Source organism: Sarcophilus harrisii, chromosome 6 (assembly GCF_902635505.1).
Source record: "Sarcophilus harrisii chromosome 6, mSarHar1.11, whole genome shotgun sequence".
NCBI lineage: Eukaryota > Metazoa > Chordata > Mammalia > Dasyuromorphia > Dasyuridae > Sarcophilus > Sarcophilus harrisii.
In genome coordinates, this window is record NC_045431.1 from 173,646,627 (window position 1) to 173,671,277 (window position 24,651).

The following is a 24,651-nucleotide window of genomic DNA, read 5'->3' on the forward strand; positions in this document are numbered from 1 at the left end:
ATATTCTTTTTTCCAGCTTACAATTGTGAAGCAGCGAGAGCAGCCAGAGATGGTTTTTCGACAGTTCCTAGTGGAAGACAAAGGTCTTTATGGAGGAGCGTCTTATGTGGATTTCCTCTGCTGTGTCCACAAAGAGATCTGCCAGCTGCTGAGCTAAAGGAAGCTGGCCTCTCCATCCTTTGGTATTACCCCATTTCTAAGGGGATGATACTTTCTTGGTCACTTTCCTGAAGGATGTTTTGCATCACGCTTTCCCCAAGGCTTTCTTTCTGTACAGTTTCTGATTTCTGAATCTACATTGCTCATCTTCTCTATCTAGTGGCCTACAGTGCCATATTCAGATATCCAGTTGAAAACAGACAAGACGGTCAGCCCTGAAATACAGAGAAAGAGCCTACTTCTGATGACAAATTTTAACTCTTAGCTAAGACTATGCATTTCATATGAGGCAGAGTTTACAAGACTCATTCTCAATTCTTTTCTTTTCTATTCCTATAAATTATAAAGATGTATAGATGTATGGAGGGAGAGGAAAACCTAGTGCCTTTCCCACTGATGATATAGGAAGAACCACCCTCATTTTTATATGGTACTTAATTTTGTAAAAGACTTATTTTTCCATTTCGAACTCATTTTTCCATTCAATGGTGAACAATTTTACACAAAAGCCTACTTAAACAAGGTTTAGACTCTGGTAGAGATCTCTGCGCATTCAGCAATTTTTCAGAATTGCATATTGTAAGTTGAACCTTTTTCCCTCCATTCCTTATTTTGTCCCCAAACTGTCAATAATCTTAATGATTCTTTGTACAATTCTGAAAGTTTCTACCTGTATATAAAGGGATCTTAATTAATAAGAGATAGATCACTTCATATGAATCTCATCATTAAATATAGGCAGCATTAAGCTCAAAGGTTAAAAAAAAAATTTAAAAAAAGTCAAACTCTGGGCTTTAGAAACTAAAAAGAGCAGCAGTCTGACATAGTGAATAGAGTTGGTCTTTGACTTAGAAAAATCTGGGTCCAAGTCCTGCTGCTGAAACATATTGACTGTGTGATTCTTGGTGTGTCAATTAATCTTTCAGTATACCCAAGCAATTCTCAAAACTTTTAAATAGTTAAGGTACATACCAGCATGGGTAGCTCCTAAGCATTCCCTTGACCAAAATCACAATTCAAAAAATAAAAGGGGAAGGAAAGGTTCTCAAAGTTATTTGTTAAATAGACTCAACACAGAACTTGCTAGTCATTTCTTACAGAATATTGTGTCCACAATTAAACTTTCTAAAAAATTTTTTTAATTCTGCCAATTTTTAATTTTATTTTATTCTGCCAATTTTTTAAAAAATTCTTTACAAAGTCGAAACTGCTTATTAAATTATAGGATTTGTTACTCTGAGTTAAAGGTTTTCCTCTTTTAGGACCCAATTGTCCCCTCCATCCCACTTGGAGCCAGTCTTTTCTACTAACTGGCTTGACAGAGGTGCAGGGTGTAGCTTCACTGCATTAATATTCATCAGACACATGTGGATTAAAGAATTCTACCAACCTGACTGGCGTAGATGCAGGTAGAGCTCCACTAATCCCTAGGGGAAACAGCCACAAATTGGGCTTATTCCACATAGGGAAACCATTTGGACTTCATTTATACATCCTGTTTTGAAGGGACTGTGATCTTCTGAAAAATTTTATCCAACCACCAGTGGAAGAATCAAGTTGCCTTCAATTCCTCTTGATGCTAAGGTCTCCTAATTTTATTTGGACCACAGCCCTTTGAACACCTCAGGCTCCTGCACTGCCTTCCTGTTGTGCAGGTGCTATTGCTGAAAAAAACGGGAACATGGCTGCCTCTCTACCACCCTATTGCAAGGCAGCTCCATCCCTGTGGTTGGTGACTCTTCCCAACTCAAACTAACTGCAGAGAATAAGCCTTAATAGGTTCATTCTACATATTTAACTAAGGAAAGAAAAACATTTGTCATTTTAAGTGCAATTCATTATGTACTAAAACCTAAGGGATTTTTACCAGCAGTTTAAAACATAACCAAAATGAAATGAATTTTATTAAAACATTTTCATCATATGTTTGTGCCCTTTCTTTTTGGAAAAAAAAAAAAAAAAACTTTCCCATATTTCCCTGTTCTCACTAAAATCCTTTGATCTGATGGGTCCTTGGGATTAACATCACAATTCACAATTACAAATCCATTTCTGGCATACTTTCACATGTTATCATCTCATTTGGTTTTCATAACAATCCTTTGAAGTAGGAAATGTAAAAATAGGACTATCCCCATTTTATGGATACAGACATGAAGGCTCAAAAAGGCAGGTGAAGTCACCTGCCCAAGTTCTATGTCTATTAAGGCGAACTGGGATTTGAATCCAAATCCTCTGACATCAAATCTAATGGTCTTATATCTGAACCACACTTATTGCTCCTTTGAATCAAATTGCTATATCCTACTGGAGTTAAATTCGACCAATACTAAAAATAGAAAGAAGGCTTAGAGGGAGAAGGGGGTTAAAAATCAGAAAACTCCAGTTTCTCTTCAAGTTATAAACTCCTTTACTATTCCATGCCCCTTGAATTAAAACCTCAATTCAAATGATAAAGAATAATATGCATTTAAAATGCTGGGGTGCTAAGTAAGCAATGCAATGATTCCTCAAACAAAGAATTGTGTTTTCTGTACCTGAGTCTTTTATTTCCTTCAAGTCTAAACTGAATACCTTCAACACTGGAAATAACCAAATGTTGTGTGCTTTTTCAGAAGTCACTGGAATATAAAAATTATAGACCCAAAGTCAGGGAGATCTGGATTTGGTAGCAGTCTCCCAAGCTTAGAGGTGGAAGGGCCCCTAAGGAAAGTTTGTCTGATTGTTTTAATCAACCAAGTATTTATTAAGCACTTCCTACTGGGCTAAGCACCATACAAAAAGCAAAAATAAACCCTGACTTCAAGAAAGTTATATTGCAATGAGGACTTGTATATGTAAATTACAAGATACATCCCAAATAGATGGAAGATATCCTTAGAAAAACAGTGGCTACTGAGTGGGTTAGGAAAAGCTGTTAAAAAGATGGTACTTGAGCTGAGCTGGGAAAAGCTGTTAAAAAGATGGCACTTGAGCTGAGCTGGGATTCAGTGAGACAGGGGTGAGGAAGGACTGCTCTTCTGGAATGGGGGAAGTTGAAATAGGGGATGGGGCTTCATGTGAGGAACAGCACATAGGCTATATATAGAGGGCACTACAGGGGAGTAATACATAAGATTATAAAGATTGGAAGGGCTTTAAAATGCCAATTAGTACTTTACATTTGATCCTAGAGGTAACAGGAAGTTATTATAGACTTGGAAAAACAGCAGTAAGCCATGGTCAAAAACATAAGATCATTTGCCAGCTGTGTAGAGGACAGATTGGAAAGGGGAGAATATTGAAATGCTGCGTTTCTACTACTCCTGAGTAGTTCTGGTGAATAACTGGAGAAATTCAGGGTTGTGGTTTAGCAAGAAAACAGAGAATTCAAGAATAAAGGGAGACAGTGGTTAGTGTAGAGTTGAACTAGTTACCTGAGAATTCAGGAGGAGATTGTAGTCCAAGAATTCTTCACCTTTGTGTCCTAGGACCCCTTGGGGAAACAGAATTCCAAAAGAAAAGAAAAGCCCACAATTACATTGGCATAGTCATCAAGTTTAAAGGAAGTTGCTGACTGAGGGCTCAGAACCTGATAAGGATGAACTGATAAAGGAATAAGACATTGGGAGAGAAAGTTATAAAAGCTAAAGAAAGTGAGGTCTGGAGAGGTGAAATAACTAGGCCAAGATCTACAGAATCAGATCTGAACCAATCTTCTGACTCCAAATGCAGCTGAGTTCAGGTTGAACTGGTGATACTGGCCTACTGCCTACTCTGCAGCTACTTCTCACCCATTTTACTTATTTCTAAGATTTCTTAGGTAATAAGGGAATAAAGTGAAAGGTGTTAGTGGCAGGGAGAGTAGGATACAGTTAACTTTCCCTAATGATTGCAAGGACTACTTTGTACATTTTAGATTAAATTTGAATCCAAAGTCTACGGTAGTAAAACAAGATATTCCATTTAAGATAGAGTAACACTTTTATTAAAAAACAGGTGCTAAAGGCAAACTTCCTCATAAAATTTATGTCCTGGATCAGCTATGTCATACAGTATGTCATACAGTGACATACAGAACACAGGGAGTCAGGACCTGAGTTCAAATGCAGCTTCAGACACTTGACACTTACTAGCTGTGTGACCCTGGACAAGTCAATTAACCCACACTGCCTCATCAAAAAAAAAAATGTCCCAAGAGGTAGAAATTCCAAGAATCTCCACCCCATCCCTAACTTCCCTCCAGAGTACCCAAGTTCTCCCTCCTTCAGAATGTTCTCTAAAGATTGAACATTCTACAAAAGAGTACTGGAGCAAAGGAAGATAACGGTGGAAGCTGAAAGAAAAACAACTATGAAGCATTTATAAGGTGCCAGACAGTTCTCAGCACCAAAAATAGATCCAGAGTTAAGATCTTCCTTCTCTTGGAAGGGATGGGGGAGAGGGGGGGAAGAAATTACCTTCCACTTAAGAAAGATAACAGAGTACAGGCCCAAACTTGAAGAGCTGGTCCACAAGGCCATGGAGGGGCAGCTCAAAGCAATAGGTATAAAGGGAGCTACAGCTTCTCCTTCCTTTTTCTCCCTTCTCTTCCTGGTCTCTCTCCTGTCCTCTCTTCTCCTCCCCTTCCTCTCTCCTCTTTTCTTTCTTCCACCCCTCTCCCTCTATCCCCATCCCAGCTAGACACAATGCATTGTGGGACAACAGCAGCATAAGGCCCAAGATGGCAGCCCTTACACGAAATTAATGAAGGACCTGAAGAAATGTCTGTAAATGTGGAATGAAAAACTTCCAAAGCAGTAAGATTGATGAAGCAATTTATTGACTAGCAAGGGTTTATTGCTTCTGACTGGCACCCCTCCCCCACCATAAGGAGCCTTCAGCATCTAAATCAACTTCCCAGCAGAGTACCCATTCAAACTACCAAAGATAGCATTTCAAACATCCTCAGTCACATGGGCAGGTGTGGCTGGCAATAATTTTGTGCTGAAAATTGGAATCCAGCAACCAAAACTGGCCAATCAATCCAGTCCTTCACAGCACTGAACAAGCCCTATTTTGGGTAATCATTTTGTACAGACCTAGCTGAAAAATACTCTAAAGATCATAAACAATTTATCTAAGCCTTGGTGAGGCTGTAGAATGTGATTAAGAGACGAACAGAATCCTGGAAAGATAGGCCAGGGCCAGGTTATGAAGGGCTTTAAATGCCCAACACAGAAGTTTACATTTGATCCTAAAGGTAATAGAGAACCACCAGTAGTTATCGAGAAGGAAAATGACACGATCACACCTATGTCCAAGGAAAATCACTTTGGTAACCGTGTGGAATAGATTGAAATAGGGAGAAACTTAAGGTAGAAGACCAATAAAGAAGCTATTACAAGGTCCTGATAGTAGTGATAAAAGCCTCAAGTAAGGTGTTGCCTAGTGAGTAATGAAGAAAGGCCAGATTCAAGAGATATTGGAGAGGAAAAGGTAAGGTTTGAAAAGGGGAGAGTGAAGAGCTGAAGAACACACGTGGGTGATGAACAGGGGAAAGGGAAAGGATGATGCCCTTACAGAAAAAGGGGTGGGGAGTAGACCCCCTTCCCCTTGAGGGAATTCAACCCTCTGAAGTGATCATTTGACTTGTCTGCTTAGCCACTAAAAACAGGACTAGAGTCAAAGGGTGGAAGTGGAAGCAGATTTGCATCTGAAGGCATAGAAAAAACTTCCTAACTTATAGGATTCAAAAGTGGGGCAGGCTATCTTGCAAAGTAGGGATCTTCCCAGAATTTGTCCTTGTTCAGACAGATTGGCCTGGGTGACCTTCCAATTCACAGTCAATGATGTGTTAGTCAGAGTTCCAATTCTTCCTCTTGTCTTGAAGATAAGTTGTAAACCTTTATCATTTAAGTTAGCCCAAAAAAGAACCTAGAAGAGGTGTAGGAATTGTAATCCAACTTCACTTTAGTTGCACCATATGTCTATCTTTACAACTACTGCTAAGAATTAATTTAGTATGTTATTTTATGAGATTGATTTGTACTGAGCTACTAATTTCATCAAAACCTAGGGGCTTACAAATTCTCATTCAAAACTCATTTTTGGAGACTTCAAAACATTGGAAAAAATTCATATTAGATAATGTTCCCCCAAAAGTTACATACATCTCTTTGATTAAGGAATTTCATGGAGCCTATGGACAAGATTCAGTCAGCCAAACCCTCCATTATGGGTTTCTCTTAAAAGTCCTGGAGTTACTGGCTGAGGGCAAGTTAAAGGTCCTTCTCAAAGCAATGTCCATCAGAGATTAACACTGGGGAGAAAGGAAGAATTGTGCTCCTGAGAGATGGACGGATCCCTCTCCAGTGCCAAAAAGGCTGCACACAGCAGTGGTTCAGTATGCACCTGCCTCCCTTGTTGGTGTAGTGGAGATTCCCAAGTCAAGTAGGAACATCTTTTCTGAATAAAAGATTTGACTCTCCCCTCACCCATGGCAAGGAGTTGATCCCCCAGAAAGGCAGCTATATGTCCTGAGTCATGTTCTCTCTCAGGATATATGCTTCCACTGCCACCAATCCAGCAAGGAGCTAAGGAGACCAGAGCTTTTCCTAACTTCTACTCAGGTTGTGACTTTATTAAAAGGAATTTTCTTCCTAGCAGATTTGTTTCTGAGGGGCCATGTTAGGGGAAAAAAAAAAGTTATAACTGAGACAAAAAGGATTTAACATAATATGGTACGCAACAACCATGTTTCTGTGAATTTTCTCAACCTGCTCAAAAGGTTAGTAATATCTAAATAGGCTTTTACTATCAAGCTTCCAGGATTTTTATCCAGAAACTAGATCAATTCAACTCCTTGAAAGCAGACTCCTGAAATGTTGTGTCTTAAGTTGTAATTATAATGATCACCTTTCATTTAAAAGAAAAACCCTACTCAAAATATTATAAAATGGTATTTATCAAAATTAACAATGAAATCATTCTCACTGCCCCAAAGTCAGCAATTTCTTTTAAAATATGAATTACAGAAGAAAACTAGGTTGTATAAAGTCTCATATAAATGATTTACCAAATCAGTTTCTCATAAAAAATATAAACAAAACATACAGCTGCAATAAGTAGAATCAGATGTCTTCCCACAAGCTGTGTATCTCTCCTTAAATTTTTCATAACAAATTTAAGAAACAAATGCCACTTTTGTTCCTACTGAGCATTACATTTTCAGGAATATGTAAAGGAAACAGCTGATAATCCATATTAATCTTTAGGTCAATTTCTGCAGTTTTCCTCATTTCTTTTACTTAGAAAAACCTATAAAAGGTACTGGAAGTCTGAGAGTGCCCAAGCCCAAGTCTCTGCCAATTTCATCAATCTGATCTGAAAGTTTTCATGCTTTTAAGGAAGACAAGGAGTCATTGATAAACACAAGAGGTATTATTTCCATGCTTCTGACAAGTTTCTGCTTTTTACACCTGCTGAAGAGCCAAATTCTGCCTAACTACCTGTTTAACTTTGAAACAATAAAAAAATTTAAAACATAAAATCTTAATGGTGGTTTTGCTGTTACAGCAAGACACTGAGAAAACAGAAATGAGAAGCAAGTCTCCCATTCTATTTCATCAATGTCAAATCAGCTCTTACGCCTGTTAGTAAAGTGACTGAGAAAACTAACAGCAAGCAGGCTTAGTTAGCTCCTTGTCTGGGCACTAGTAACAGAGTTTAGCTTTAAAGGTTTTCTTCAGCTATTAAAACAGAGTAAAAGGTCTTGTCTGATCTAGAACTTACTAGACTAATTTCATCTGGGCTAATGTACTTCGGTTTTTTCTCTCTGCTCAGTCACATGCACACGACCAATGGCATGGTCACCTATTCAATACAAACCAGACAAAGCTTGCCAAGAATGACAAGTACACAGGAGGTAGCCAATGGTTTCCAGATGCAAGGAGTTGACTGGCTTTGGTTCCTAAAGTGAGTCCCCCAGCAGACATAGAGAAGGAAGAGAGGAACCAAAGGGGTCAGGCTTCCAATGGAATTAGCGAGGTGGGAAACCCCCTCTGTGTGCTCCTCCACGGCCCCCTCTAAAGCCACCCCTCTCTCCTCGGAAAGTAGATCGGTTTCTTTCTCGGCCTCTCTCTCCACGGCCAGCAGAAGTGCCCCCTCTGCCACCTCCCCTTGGGGCACCGCCTCCTCGATCAGATTTTGATTTTGGAGGGGGTGACTTTGGCCGCAATCTCTCAATTTCTTCTGTACATCCCGTCAGAGGGGAATTAGGAATGCTGAAATAGGAAGCATAAGTTTCTGCATTGAAGTTGCTATTGGTAAGATTGGGTCCCACAGTAAGCCAGCCTAAAAGAAACAAAAATAAACAATCATCAATGTTTGCTCTACTTCGTCCCCTTCCCCCCCTCCCCCCTCCCCAAAGCCTACCTAGATTTCAGGGTCAAGTTTAAGTTACGTCTCCTGAATAAAGCCCTTCCTAATTGAAAGAAGAAATGGCCTGGCACTTTCCCAGCACTTAATACCTGGGTGACTTTATGTGGTACCTTCTTATACAAAGTCCCCTGTGTTTATCTCATCTTCCTAATTAGGTTGTAATTCCTAGGTGGCCCTCTCTTAGACACACATAGCTACTATGTCTACAACAGTATCTATTCTTGAATGAACAATAACATAAACAAATCAAAAGGTAGAAGCCACATGTTAATTTGAAAACATGGACAAAGAGTGAACAGCTGTGTACATGAGGGGCCTAGGGAGCACAGTGATCCTCAATATACTCTAACAGCTGGGTGTTCAAGAGAACCTTGGTGGTGAACTTGAGCTTCTCTGGGGGAGAGACCGATGAAAAAGTGGGGTGTACAAGAGGACAAAGGATAAATGAGCTGCTATTTGTGACTAATTATGATGTATTCAAGGATATTCAAAGGAGACCCCAAACCCAGGGTACACACCTTAATATGCCTTGTTATTTACATACTGCTTCTCCCCAAGAGACAAATTCCCAGCATGTAGAAGTGTCTAGCACACAGCAAGAACTTAAAATCTGGCTGACTGACCAAGCACAAGGAAGTTAGCATATAAATCAAAAGACTGGAAGGCTAGAGGTGAGAATCCAGGGACACCTGGCAGGGTAGAGGGCTATACAACAACTATGGTCTCCACTTTTAGTGTAGTGTATTAGTTTCATTCAGTGTCCTTGGATACTCAAAGTATCCAAGTAACCAAGTAACCAAGAAATTTTGTGGAAAGGGCCATTAGAGGTCAAAAGGAGATATTGTTTCCATCAGCAATATGGTAATAAACTTTTGTACCCCAAACTGCAGTGACAAATGTTCATTTTTCCTTTAAGGAAGTCCAATGAAAAAGCAAAATCATCCACAGTACCCCAAACAACTTGTTTTGGGATCCTCAGAGAAAATCCAAATATCTCAAATCTCAATATGTTACAATTGTATACAATTGTAATACAAATACAAATACAATACAAATATGTATATATATATACAGCCTGTAAGATGGGAAATCTTTTTGACTTCAAAATCATTTTGAAGTCCAAAAAAAGTTTAAACTATTTAACTTTGCTTTTCTAAAAGAGCTAAAGCCTTGTGAATTAAAAAAAAAAAAAAAAAAAAAAAAAAAAAACCCTCCACAAAATCTGAAATGATGCTGTTGGCTATTGCCTACAACTATGATGGAGATTATATGTTTCAAAACACAACCTTGCAAAACTGTTTCACTTCTACTTTTCAGTTACTTTTTTTTTTTTTTTTTTTTGCGAAATGGAACAACTGGAGCCTGATTTCAATTATAGTAATGCTATCTGCAAGATTATTTACCATAGCCCGACCACAGCTTGCTCCCCTTAACTTCTAACAGACAGACAGCCGGCAGGGTCGTCCCCCACACCATCACAAGCACAGCACGGCCTGAGAACCATTACGTTGTGCTGAGTGGGCATCACAGCTCATTCGCAATCCTCAGTCCTCAGGGACAACACTCAACCATTTATTTTGCCTTCTAATATAATTAAAAGAAGAAAGAAAAATAAACATTCTTGGTGATCTTAGCTTCCTCTAGCTATGAAATATGATTTTCCCCACACCCACATATTTCTTACATAAACTCCCTTCCCTTTGTTCTATCTTAATAGTATGTTCACACAACTCCAGTTTATAATTATGGCCACCAGTTCAAATTTCAGAGAGCCTTTTGTGAACATGAACATATAGAAACTTAAATACACAATATGCATCCAAATGCAAAACAAATTTGGCTTTACATTGCTCATCAGAATTAAAATGACAAATCATATGATTGTTTTTAGTTTTGTTTTGTGGAGAAAGCTACCAAACAACTCCAAGTTTTCCACAAGATTATTTCATTCCTACTGTATCATGGAAATTTTATTCTGCATGTTATTTTTATACAATATAAAAAGTTAATCATTCTTTATTAAATATTTCAATATTCTGAAATTAAAAGTTGTTTTTTTTCTTAAACTGAAGTCTTACCTGGTCGAATTGTACTGTCCCTTCCAAAAAGATGAAGACGTCTTCTACCAAGGCAAAAATGTTCAATGATATGAAAAATCTCTACAGGTTTTTCTATATTTCCAATTTCAGGTTCTTCTGTGATAATTAAGTCAATATCAACATTGGCATGAATGAAGTCACCATCGGTGCTACGCCGAACAGTGCCTTTGATGCCCATCAGGCAGTGCTCCTGCACAGAACAAATGAACAAAGTTTCCTCCAGACAGCTGCCTTTATTTTTTCAGAGCTCTGGAATAAATATTATAGAACCTCCCAACTTGCTGTGGTCTTTAGGATTATAAAAGCCAGGAGAACTATCAAGGTGAGAAAATAAGCCAGACTTTCTCAGGCTAGGAAAAACCTGAAAACACTTTTGAGGGAGAAGGGAGAGCAGCAGGGGACCACTAGAGATTTCATTTGAGATAAGCCCTGATGGAATATGATTCTGAAAGGCAATGCTAAGAGTGGAGTCCAGGCCTTGGGAATGGCACACATAAATGTAGATGAAAGGATGGATATGGTAACAGCTAATCAGAGTTTGAGAGAAATATGAAGTTATATAAGCCTGAAAAGGTGTGTGTGGAAAACCTTTAATAAAAGGGTGAAGAGTTTACATCATAGAATCAATTTTATTTTTTTTAGTTCCTTCAACTTTTACAAGAATTTTATAACATATACATACATTTTTAATGTATGTGATCTTAGCCCCCTGAGACACCTATCTGATTAAGGATGACATGTATTTTGAAATCTTTGACTCCAAAAGACTTTTGGCAACTGTGTCAGAGGGCCAAGATTGGAAGCAACAGAGGACTCTGGCAAAAGACAAGGAGATTATCAATTAGCTTTAGAGAAGGTGCTTGAAAGACTGTGAAGAGATAACATCACTAAATCTTGGCAACCAACTAGACAAAAGAGTTGGGACAAAGTAAAATGTCCACCAGACAAATAAATATAGGCCCCCAAGTTTAGAGAAAAGATTAATCAAAGATAAGAGTCAAAGAAAGCATTTTTATAAGACAACATCTGAGGGTTGGAGAGAAGATAAAGAATCAATAAAGGAGTGGGAAGAAGAGTCAGACAGAGGAAGAGACTCAAAGAGAGAAGAGCTATAGAAGACAAGGGAAGAAGAAGATCAACAATCCAGGAAGAGGATAGGAATAGTAAAGGTCAAATGTGGAACACAAGTCAAATGTCAAGAAAAATGAAAAAAACTTTGATTTATCAACTAAAAGTTCACTGGTAGGATCCTGAAGAAAGAAAGTTAGAAACACTACATTAAAAATACACTAGACAGTATAATATACCTGGAAATACATTTGTCAAAACAAATTCAGGACATATATGCACAAACTCATAAAAAATTTTGTACACAAAATCAAATTTAAGTAAATGGGAGAAATATTAATCATTCATTGGTAGGCAGGGCTAATAGAATAAAATTTTTTTACCAAAATTAATATATACATTCAATGGCATCATGATTAAATTACCAAATCATTTCATAGAATTAGAAAAAAAAAATCAAATTCATTTGGACGAACAAAAAGTTCAAAAATATCAAAAGAACTAATGGGAAAAAAATATATATATAAAAGAAGGTTTAGCAGCACCAGATCTTAAAACTGTATTATAAAGCTGTAATTATCAAAACTATCTGTTACTGGCTAAAAAAGAAAGATAGTTCAGTGGAACAGATACAATCTAGAGCAGCAAATGAACATAGTTATCCAGTTTTTGACAAATGTAAAGACTTAAGTTTGGGGGATATGGAGTCATTATTTGATAAAAGTTTTTCAGAAATCTGGAAAGCAGTCTGGCAGAAACTGGGTATAGACCAGTTATCTTATACCATTAACCAAGATATTATCAAAATGGATACATGACCTAGATATAAAGGGAGATATGATAAAAAAATTTGAAGAACAGGGGAACATATTACCTACAGACTTATAGATAGATAAACGATTTATGAGCAAACCAAGGGATAGTATCATGAGATATAAAATGGATAAATTTAAGTATATTCAATTAAAAAGTTTCTATAGAAATAAAACAAATGTAACCAAGATCGAAAGGAAAACAGAAAACGGGGGGAAGAGAGGAGATGACCACACTAGCATCCAGGACACCCCAGAATCAGCCAGAGTCAGGATAAGCAAAAGTCCTCAGTCTTTACTCTTGGTCCTTAGATGCAGGATTGAACAGGATGGAAGCAGAATCTCCGCGACCGCCTTCTCCCTCATCTACCACCCAAGTGTGACTCTGGCTAGTCTTACTCCACCCCCTAGTCCCTCCTACAATCCTCTGTATACACCAATCATTGAGCCAGCACAGATAGTGGAAAGGATCATTTTCCAAGCATATGCCCATTAGAGTATTGTCCAATCAGTAGTTAGCCTCAAGTGCTCAGCAGTCTTGACCTCAGTGCATCCACTCAATAGTTTCAGCCCTCTACAGGGAGGGGCGGAGATTTTATAGACAGGTCATCAGATAAAGATCTCATATCTCAACTATATAAAGAACTTTTATCAACTCTATAAAAACATGATCATTCCCCAACTGATGAATGGTCAATTTTCCGATGAAAAAAATCAAAACAATTTATTGTCATGAGAAAATGCTTTAAGTCATTACTGATTAGAGAAATGCAAATTAAAACAACCTTGAGATATCATTTTACACCTATCAGATTGGCTGAAATAAAATGGAAAGTGATAAATGTTGGAAGGGATGTAGAAAAACTGGGAGCTTAATTTACTATTGGTTTGATCTTATCCAACTATTTTGGAGAAATCTGGAACTATCCTCAAAGAGTTATTAAACTGCCTAAACTCTTTGACCCAGCAATACCACTCAGATCTGTTTCCCAAGAAAATTAAGGAAAATGGAAAAGAAACTACATGTTCTAAAATATTAATAGCAGCTCACTTTGTGGTGAGAACTGGAAATTGTGAGGATACAATCAATTAAGGAATGGCTAAACAAATTATAGTATATGTTCGTGATGAAATATTACTCTGCTATAAGAAATTCATCTTAATGATTTTTAGAAAAGCATAGAGATCACCACAAAATAATGAGTCAATAGAGTTTACTTAGAGTAAATGGTGGGGAGAGAGATGTCATAAACCCAAATTTTGGGCAAATCACGTTGGTGACTGACTGGAGATGGAGTGAAGTAGGGAAGAGATTTAAAGCAAGGAGTTTGACCACCAAAGCACGGAGTTTGACCACCAAAGCACTGCAACCTCTTAGACACGCTCACAATAACCCTTTGAGTATTTAAAAAACCAAAAAAGAGCAAGATCAAAATTTTGTTTTGAGGTTTTATCAAACTAAGTTTGGGGGCAAGTGCTACTTAATTTATATAATTATTGCCTATTAAAATAAAAATATACATAAATATTTCTTTATAATTCAATTTGTATGCTAAAAATCAAAAATAATGTCCTCACTCCCCCCTAAAATTACTCATTTCATTATCAATGCGAAGGAGTACAAAGACAGGAAAAATTAAAAGAAGCTAGGATAAGGCTGTACCTTTGTCCTTTGGAAGACAGCCTTTGGGTCTAAAGTCTTTGTCTTCCCAGGATTATTTTTGTTGGTTTTAATCCAGCAAATATCTTCACATCTTCTGTAACCCCACTTACGTAAACACTAAAAGAAAGTGGAAAACACAGTTATTAGGATTTGTGAAAATTAAACAAAAAATAATTGATTCTTTTCTAAAGAGGGAATAAAATTTCAAACTGGTGTGGCAATTTTGTTCAGTGTGTATTGAAAAAGATAAAGTCCAATCTCTGGGGAAAAAAGCAGAAGTGGAATATATCTATGTAAACAGAACTTCAGAATGGTCAAGTACTCTTTGTATGCATATTTCCAAATGGAAGACAATCCTCATCACCCACTGACATGTGATTGCTCCAGGTTCCAAATGAAAAAAAGACGTGTCAACAAGAAACAATTTTACCTTTTCATTTCCCTGGAATGTTGTCACTGTACCTTGCAACAAAGCTAAATGTTTATAAAATTTTGAAATGAAATTCTACATTTCTTAGTGTGACTACCACAATCAAAAAATAGTATTTACAGCATAAAAAACCAGAATACGAATGTCAGGTGCTAATGCTACACATCTGCAGAAACTAGTAAAGTGAACTAAGGACCACAAAAAAATTAAAACAAAACAAAACAGGGATAAGATCGCTGGAGAAAGTGGACAGTATAAAAGGGATGATTGAAAAGGGAGGAAAAACAAAACTGCTCAATCTAATTTATTTTGATTATTTCCTAAGGAGAATGATCTTGGAAATGGAAAGGACATAACAAAATTGGCTAATAGAGAGCTGATATCCAAAGTCATCTGGGAGATGATTAAAGGAAAAAAAAAAAAAAAATTAACTCTGTTGATCTTGATAGGTTCACCAGGATCAAACTACAACCCAAGACACCAAAAGAACCAGTGGATGACTGAGCCTCTATCATTCCTAAGGTTTCCCAGGATGAGAATAGGCCATGTATTGGTTTTCAAAAAAAGAAAGAGAGGCTGAGGTATAATGTTCGAGCTTAGCTTTCTGGAGGACCTCGGGACCAGCCTTGATCTTAGTGGAAGAGTGCAGGAGGCAGGAGAGGCACCAGGAGAATGATCAAAGATAGAATGTCTCATTTCAAGTTCTTCTCAGCCCTTATATACCTCAGTACAATTACATCATTACAACATACTGAATATGTGTGAACTAAAGAACCTTTACATCATCAAACTAAGTACTAAGTATATATGTGAACTAGAGAACCATCATCTCATCAATTCCATTGAGTTAACACCTTGTTTTGTTTCAAGTATACTTCTTCAGAGTTCCAGCCCTCTACACTGAAGCAATGGTCTTGAGTCATTGTCTTTAATTCCTAGGAAAAACTCTAGTATTTATCATGAAAGAGACAGTTGGTGACGATCTAGAAAAAGAAGTGGTGCTCACAAAGAGCAGACTTCTCAGGACAAGCTTATCAAACTAGAAGACAACAAGAACAGAGTAAGAGAGTTTGCCCTGATTCTATCCAGGTATTAGATAAAGTATCATGTCATTTTGGCAGAAAGAATGGGGTTATACACAGGAGACAATAAGAAATCAGGAAAGACTCCATGAGAGCTGAATGATCCCCAAATGTGCTAGTAAAGATTTAAGAGATGGCTCTCTAAGAGGAAAAATGTAATCTGCACTATTCATATTTTGACCATCACCTTAAATCTAGACAATAAACAACAAAAATTAAACTACTCTAAAATTAAAATATCTACTAATTTCTGAGGTGGAAATTTTTTACTCACACTGAAAACTGAAAAACCAGACTCTAGCATGTCCCTGGTCATATCCAAAGAACAGGTATTTACAGTTCAAAGATACTACAAGAATCTGTGCTTAGATGACATATGACTGTCAAGAACAGAAAAAATACCCTGACTAAATGAAATTAATTATGGATAAATGTAAATAAATTCTTATACAGGCTTCAGAAAATCAACTCCATATGGACAAGTGGAAAAAGCATGGCCAGAAAGCAGCTTACATAAACAAAACTTGTAGGGGTAAGAAGGGGGAATGTTTTTGGTTTTTTTCCCCAAGACAACTGGAGTCAAAGTGACTTCCCCAGGGTCACACAGCTAGGAAATGTTAAGTGTCTGAGGCTGCATTTAAACTCAGGTCCTCTTGACTCCAGGGCTGGTGTTCTAACTCCTATGCTAACTAGCTGCCCCAACCCAGGGGTTTTAATGTACTGTATACACAACACAAGATAAACTGCCAAAAAGACAAGATACCAAATGCTTTATGAAAGACAAAAGCTGGGGGGGGAGAGGGGGGAGGAGGAGAGGGCGGAGAAGGTGTTGTTTTAAGTCAATAAACATTTATTAAGCACCTACTGGGCCCTGGACAAAGTAAAAATATCAAAAGTGACAAAAGACAATTACTACCCTCAAGGATCTTACACTTTAAGAAGAGACAAACAAATATGTACAGACAAGCTATATATAGGAATAGAAAATAAAGAGAGGAAAAATGCTAAGGGTTGGGGAAGGCTTCCTATAGAAGATAGGAATTTAGATGGGACATAAAGCAAGTTAGGGAAGTCAATAGACATAAGGGCCAACCAGAGAATATGTTCAGAGCCAAGAAATGGAGTATCTTATTCAAAAAACCGCCAACAGGCCTATGTCAGTGAACTGAAAAGTTATGAATTAAGGTATGCTATGAAGGGCTTTGAAGGCCAAATAGAACGTTCTGTATTTGTAAATGGAGGTGATGGGGAGTAAATGGAGTTTACTGAGAATATGTGGTGGGGAGAGAGACATCATAAACTCAAATTTCAGGCAAATCACTTTGGTGGCTGAATGGGAGATGGATAGAGTGGGAAGAGATTTGAAGCAAGAAGATTTACTCCCACAGTGTATTTCATCATTGATTCATGTATGTGGTAATGAGAGTCTGCACCAGGGTGGTAGAGGAGAGAAAGGGGGCATACTGGAGAGATATTTGCAGAGGTGAAATCAAAGGCCTTGATTAGCAGATCAAATATATGAGATGGGAAATAGTGAGGAATGGAGAATGACTCCTCAGTTGTGAACGCAGGGCCTGGGAGAATGGTGTTAGCCTTCACAGTATTAGGGAAGGGAGGAGTAAGGGAAGGTTCAAGGGAACAATAATAAGTTGTTCTGTTCATGCTTAATTTAAGATGTCTACTAGACAGAGATGTCAAATAACCAGCTGAAGACTCAAGACTGGAGGTTAGCGAGAGAATGGGGCAGAATAGGTAGAATGGAATTATCAGCATAGACACAGTTAATTAAATCCTTGGGAGCTGATGCTCCACCAAAGGAATAAATAAGTAAAGGGAGAAGAGAAGAGGGGTGAGGCCAATAATGCTGAGGGCGACCTATGATTAGAGGCATGATCCCAGAGCAAAGGAGACAGAGGAGTGGTTAAAGAGGAAGGAAAAAAACCAAGATAGAATGGTGTACCAAACACCTTGAAAAGAATTATCAAAAGTATTCAGGAGGAGAGTGATCCAAGTGTCAAGGCTGCAGAGAGATCAAGAATGAAATCTAAGAAAAGGCAGCTGGATTTGAACACAATTCTGAAGTCACATTTTAAAAAGGACAGTGATAAGATGAAGGCAAATAAGGATGCTAAGGATCTAGCACACCTTGTCACATTAATATCAGCTGAAGAAGTTACAGATCTTTAATGTAGAAAAGACAAAGTGAAAAATATGATGGTTATCTTCAAAGATCAGAACTGACATTTAACACGGGACAGTAATTTACCAGCTGTTCTGCTAGAATGCAGAAAACAGCACTAGAAGCAATAGAAACAAACCACAGAGGCAAGTTTAGATCTGGAATAAGGAAAAAAATTGTTTTTCAAACACCAGTCTAGCTAAGTAGAGAGACTCATCACCAACAGGTTACCCATCAGGTGATGATGATATGTTTATTCACAAGCAATCTATATAGTCAAAATAACCCCCTCAAAATCTTCCAAAATAAATAGGTTCTAGTTTTATACAGGCCTCTTCTGCTCTGCAGTGAAAGAGGCAGAAAGAAAGGAAAGGGGACACAGAAAAGAGATATACTTATTCTATGACAAAAGAGAGAGTGTGAGTGTGTGTGTGTGTGTGTGTGTGTGAGATCACCCAGTTATTTCCCATTCACTTGTTTCCATGGGTTCTCACTGAGGAGCTTTCTAATGTCTTGTACACTCTTCAGCCTGGCTGTCTCCTCACTTATCCCACTCTTGATTAATTACATAATCTGGCTTCTTAAAGGAACCAAGGACCACATTCAAATTATTATTCAAAACATGGACTCAAAAACAGTAAGTTAAATAAGATTGTTCCATGAATCCTTATGCAAGCATATTAGTTTCATTTTTTCTTAAACATAAATAAAAAAAAAAATTAAAAAAAAAAAAAAAAACTTCTTACCACTCTGCCAAGGTCCAGGCCCTCCCCAGAGCCACACCACAAAAAGACAAATGATCGCAGTCCAGAAAGCTCCTCAATTTCTAGCTTCATAATCTAAGGAACATAAAATAATATTGCACAAAAGTATAACTTATTACATATTCTGTACAGTCAACATTTTTCTGGATTTTAATCTACACACTATCATCTTAAGTAAAAGGTTTATAGTAAAAATTCTGACTCTACTGAAAGAAGAAGAGTATAATTAAGATTTTAGGATAACAGATCAGTAATGTGTAGAAAGAAAGGATCTTATCTATCTTTCCGTGCAATACTCTCATTTTACAGATGAGTTAACAAAGACTCCAAGAAATTCAATAAGCTATTCAGGATCATAAAGCTTATCAGGGCAGCTACAAAGCAATGTAGCAACATACTGTTTTATAATTTTTTCAGTTTCCGAAGACGATTTCTAAATTCTAAATTTCACCAATTCCAAATAAACAGGAACACTCAAAAAAGGGCATCTGAAATGCACACATGCACATGCAGAGACACATACAGATAACACACAAACACACATCTTTCCCTGAAACATGAAATGCTTCATATCTCAGTATCATTTCACAGCAACATCAATTTAGGGACCAAAATAATTCTTGAATACATAATTTTGACCAAGGTGGGATACAATTATCTTATACTAACAACAGAAGTAAAAATAATTTTTTAGTGCATTCCTTGCCATTTTTCAACTAGCTTCACAGTTCAAGAGTTCTTATGATTAGGAATTAAATGCCTTTATGTATTTAGCAATCATTTTTTTGTTGTTGTTGCATACTATTTATTCTGTAGACACTTTTTAGCTGTATTTCTTGTTTTCCCCTTCAAATGTAAAGTACTTGAGGGAGGGGATTGTACTCTCAGCAGAGAATTCTGTGCAATAGGTACTTTAGGTACATTAATAAACACTTAATCCATGTGACTAATCTATGAAATCACAGATCCATTTTATTACACCTATGGGCCTAGGTATGGGTCAATTATTCACTAGAATGAAGAATACTATAGAGAGTCACACTAATTTTATCTCCATTCTTTCAAAGAATAGAGATGGTTTAAAACAAAACTTTACCTTAGACATTTACACAATTGTTCTGAGGCCTGTAAAGACCTTGATAGCTACCAACTCCTTTCTCCCCATTAAGAAGGGTTGCCCTAACCATCACTATCACTAGTATTCTGCTGAGGATACAATCATGCTAACTGATTACTTAAGACAGTGGGCAGAGAAGAGCTTTCAGTGAATTCTATGGCTTTTATGACTCCAAGAATATATAGATTCATCTTGTGGAGATTACTAAAACAATTCACAACTCTCCTATGCTTAGTATGGTTTTGAATGAGAGCAATAATTTTTTAATTATCTCTCCTGGATATATTTTCCAGGTCAGTTGTTTTTCCAGTGAAATACTTCACAATGTTTTCTATTCATCTAAGTATCATAAATTATATAATTCATTCCTCTATCACCTACATCAACTTCACGAAACTTAGCTGACTGGTTCTTAAGGGGATAGGTCCATAACCCATTACTGGGGATTCATGAAATCTTTCTAACTTGGTTGGAAATATTAGATCTCTAGAGCTTGGATTCCTTTGGCCTACCCTTCCAGGGCTCAATGAAGCATCTGCATATGCCTTCAAAGAAGAATTTTTATGACCTATTCTCTACTGTTTTTCCCTGTAACCAGACCTAAGACTTACATAATGCTAGCTAAGATTTTAATCTCAGCCACAGCATGTAATAAGCACATTTTGTGTAAGATGAGGAATATATATACCGAAATACTTTCTATTCAAACTTGAATTTTCTAAAATCATATTTTAAAAATTACTAATGCATCATTAAAAAAAATAAATAAACAAAGCTCTATCACTTTTGTTTTTTAAGAAATACTTACATCATCCCAAGTCCAGCATTTTTCATTAGCAGTGATTCCAGTTTCTCGATAATATTCTTCCAAAGGAGGTTCCAGAAGAATTACATCAAATTTGGATTTTAGTTCTCGAATGTCAAAAGCATCTAAATCTGCTTGTAAATACCTAATAGATTAAAGCACAAATGGGTGGGAACCGTTTTAAGTATGTTACTTAATTAAACAATTAGGCAATTAAAAAAGACTTTTAAACAAGACATTCTAATACTATTCCCAGAGTTCCAAAAGTTAATCACCAAAGGCTTACTTAAAGTTCTCTTAGCACAAAACATAAAATCAAAATTGTTCTTGAGGGCATGGATTGTAGATCATTAACATTTCCATAAGGTCTACATGTAGCAAAGATAGCATCCATTTGAGAAATACTATAAATCCTATGTCAAATGCTGCCTCACCCCCCCTTCCAGTCAAGGCCTTTGTTTCCTCTAGTAGCTGGCCTGCACAGCTATCTATAAAAGTCAAGGGAAAAAATACAAAAGAATGTGTAGTCCCAGAAGGCTCCAAATTTTGCTAACACATCTCTCAATTTAAAAAGCCTACTGAGCAGGAGGCAGTCAAGATAGTGAAGTAAAAGCGGTAATCATCCAAGCTCTCCCCCAAACCCCTCCAAATTCTTTTAAATAATGATTAACAAATTTTAGTGCATCAGAACCCCCAAAAAAGATGGAATGGAATAATTTTCCAACCAAAGACAACTTGGAAGATTAGCAGGAAAAGTTTGTTATACCATGGTGAAAGTTCAACACAGCCACAGTAACACCAGTAAAGCCCTGGCCCAGTCACCAGAAACACCAAAGATTAGCAGAAAGGTTTGTCTCACAAGGATTAAAGGGCCTTGGGAAGCCTATAAACATAAGAGGGGGCAGAAGTGGCAGCAGCTTCCAGAAGCCTCAGCCCACAAGCGGTCTCTTTACTAGCACTAAGGAAAAACTTTGATGTTTTATCACACTAGAACTTAACAGCAACAGTGGAGTGGGGACCCTCCTCTTCAAGGCAGAAAAGAGTGCTTGTGGTCACTCACACATACTTCTCCTTGGATAACACCTTGGAAGAACTGAAAACTTAAAGATCCCTAGAAGAATATCTGAAAACAGTTGCACAAAACTGCAGCTTAAGACACTAGACCATTCACCTGGAAACAGAGGCCTACTAAGGAAATACAAAAAGTTGATGAGGAGCAGGACACTTTAAAAAGCAAAACTGGCCAAATGGGAAAAGAGATAATTCCTTAAAAATCAGAATTGAGCAAATGCAAGCTAATGATTTTATCAGAAATCAATAAACAAAACCAAAAGAATGAAAAAATAGAAAGCAATGTGAAATATTTCATTGGAAAAACAACTGACCTAGAAATTAGATCCAGGAGAGATAATTTTAAAATTATTGGTCTATTTGAAAACCATGATCAAAAAAAGAAAAGCACAGATATGATCTTTTAAAAAATTACCAAGGAAAACTGTACTGATATTCTAGAAACAGAAGGTAAAACAGAAATTAAAAGAATACAACAATCATCTCTTGAAAGAGCTCCCAAGATGAAAACTCCCAGGAATATTGCAGTCAAACTCTGGGATTCCCAGGTCAAAAGAGAAAATATTGCAAGGATCTGGACAGAAACAATTCTAGTAGAGCCACAGTCAGGATAACACAAGATTAAGCAGCTTCTACATTAAAGGACCAGAAGGCTTGGAATATGATATTCCAGAGAGCAATGGGGCTAGGGTTACAATCAAGAATTACAATGAAATAGAAGTTTCAAGTTTTGATGATGAAAAGTCCAGAGGTAAATAAAAATCTGATTTTCAAATATAGGAATCAGGAAAGGCATAAAAGAGGTCATCAGGAAAGGGAAATCATAAAGGACTCAATAAAGTTTATTTTCCTACATAAGAGAATGATACTTGTAACTCATAAGAACTTTCTCATTATTATCATAGTTAGAAGAAGTATATATAGATAGAGGGTACAGTGTTGTATTAAATATGAAGGGATAATATCTTAAAAAAAATTTTTTAAGAGATGAGAGAAGAATGTATTAGGTAAAAAGAAAAAGGGATATGTGGAATGGCATAAATTATCTGCCATTTAAGAGGCAAGAAAATGCTTTGGGGAAAGAAGGGAACTGAGTGAACCTTACTCTCATCAAAACTGGCTCAAAGAGGAAATAACATACACACTCAATATGGATATAGAAATGTATCTTACCCTACAGGAAAGCAAGGGGGAAGAAGATAAGAGAAGGGGAGAGAATGAAAGGAGAGCATATGGGGGAGGGGATAGTAAGAAGAAAAACACTTTGAGGGCCAAGGTAAAAGGAAAGAACAGAATAAATAGGGAAAATACTGTTAGCAATATTGCGAAAAGAATTTTGAAGCAAATTTCCCTGATGAAGGCCTATTTCTCAAATGTGAAGGGAAATGAATCAAATTTATAAAAAAAAAAAAAAAAAAAAGAGAACCATTCCCCAACGGATAAATAATCAAAAAATATGATCTATGCCCAAAGAGAATATAAAATCATGTATAGGATTATAAAATTATGCATATTTTTTGGCCTAACTATACATTAAGCATGAATCCCAAAACAGATTTACAAAAACAAAAGAAAAAGGACCTACATGTACAAATATATTTAGAGCAGAATTTTTTTCGTGGAAATTGAGGGTATGTTGATCAGTTGGGGAATGGCTGAATAAATTGGTATGTGATTACGAGAGAATATTATTGTACTTCAAGAAATTAAGAACAGCATGTTTTCAGAAAAACCTTAAGAGACCTCCATGAATTCAAGGAAACTGAAATGTACTGTGTGCAAAATAATAGCAATGTGGTGGAATGATCAGTTGTGACTGACTTTGCTATTTGAAGTACTATAATGATGCAAGATTATTCTGAAGGACTTAGAATGAAAAATGCGATCTATACCCACAGAAAGCACTGATTGTGTCTGAATACAGAGGGAAGCATACTTTTTCCTTAACTTTATTTTTCTTAAAGCTTTTTTTTGGGAGGGGGGAGGAATCTATGTTTTCTCTTGCAACAATAAATTGACCTTTATAGAAATGTTTTGCATAATTTCACATGTCTTTTCAAACTGGAACTCAAAACAAGTAAAAATATATTTTTTTAAAAGTCCATCTGTGAAGTGTGAACTCAATGAATATTAAATTTTAAGAATTCTACCTTTTTTCCTAGGTTATAAAAATTACATGTCCTCATTTTCCCCTACTCTATGCTCCAGAGAAGAGTTTAAATGGTAATAAAAATGATCTTTTAACCTTCTTCTCTATTCATCTAGTATAAAGAGCTACAAGTTTTAGATGAAAGTCACAGACTATTCATAACACCTAGTTATAAAATCTTAGCACCCAAAGAAATCTGGTCAAATCCTGCATTAATTACATTCATACAATATCAGATTAGAATAAAAATATCTGGATGTCAGACAGAATTATTACAATAAATATAACAATACTACTTTTATAAAATCTAGTATTCTGCTCAACAAAGTGTGAATTTCTGTGACTCACACACACACATACACAAAGTAAATTCTTTCTACTACTTTTTTTTTTTTAATTTTTAATAGCTTTTTATTTACAAATTATACACATAGGTAATTTTACAGCATTGACAGTTGCCAACCTTTTGTTCCAATTTTTCCCCTCCTTATCCCCAACCCCTCTCCTAGATGGCAGGATGACCAATACATGTTAAATATATTAAAGTATAAATTAAATATACATGTCCAAACCGTTATTTTGCTGTACAAAAAGAATCAGACTCTGAAATATTGTACAATTAGCCTGTGAAGGAAATTAAAAAATGCAGGTGGGTAAAAATATAGGGATTGGGAATTCAATGTAATGGTTCTTTCTCTACTACTTTCAACCAAGAGGTTTTTATGAAGAGTCTGAAGAGTCTATAAGGTGCTCAGCCCTAAGGAGTTTCAAAATAACAAATTTCTCCAAAGAAAAAGGAAACTAGATAATATTCACCTTAGATAGTGGCCAAAAGATAAGTTTCCTGAATAGG

At 36.7% G+C, this 24,651-nt stretch overlaps 2 protein-coding genes across 5 annotated transcripts in view; one reads left to right on the forward strand and one right to left on the reverse strand.

The window, feature by feature from the left end:
• SEC24D (SEC24 homolog D, COPII coat complex component) overlaps window positions 1-1,156 on the forward strand; it is a 110,735-nt gene extending 109,579 nt beyond the window's left edge. For both annotated transcript variants that reach the window (XM_031942222.1, XM_031942223.1), the window contains exon 23: window positions 17-1,156. In XM_031942222.1, coding sequence (XP_031798082.1) covers window positions 17-157 — 141 coding nt within the window. In that variant the 3' untranslated portion in view covers window positions 158-1,156. The remainder of the gene's footprint in view (window positions 1-16) is intronic.
• METTL14 (methyltransferase like 14) overlaps window positions 766-24,651 on the reverse strand; it is a 41,666-nt gene continuing 17,780 nt past the window's right edge. For all 3 annotated transcript variants that reach the window (XM_012551902.3, XM_003772785.4, XM_031942224.1), the window contains 5 exons: window positions 20,582-20,723; window positions 18,639-18,731; window positions 14,202-14,318; window positions 10,638-10,848; window positions 766-8,472 (listed from right to left, as the gene is read on the reverse strand). In XM_012551902.3, coding sequence (XP_012407356.1) covers window positions 8,159-8,472; window positions 10,638-10,848; window positions 14,202-14,318; window positions 18,639-18,731; window positions 20,582-20,723 — 877 coding nt within the window. In that variant the 3' untranslated portion in view covers window positions 766-8,158. The remainder of the gene's footprint in view (window positions 8,473-10,637; window positions 10,849-14,201; window positions 14,319-18,638; window positions 18,732-20,581; window positions 20,724-24,651) is intronic.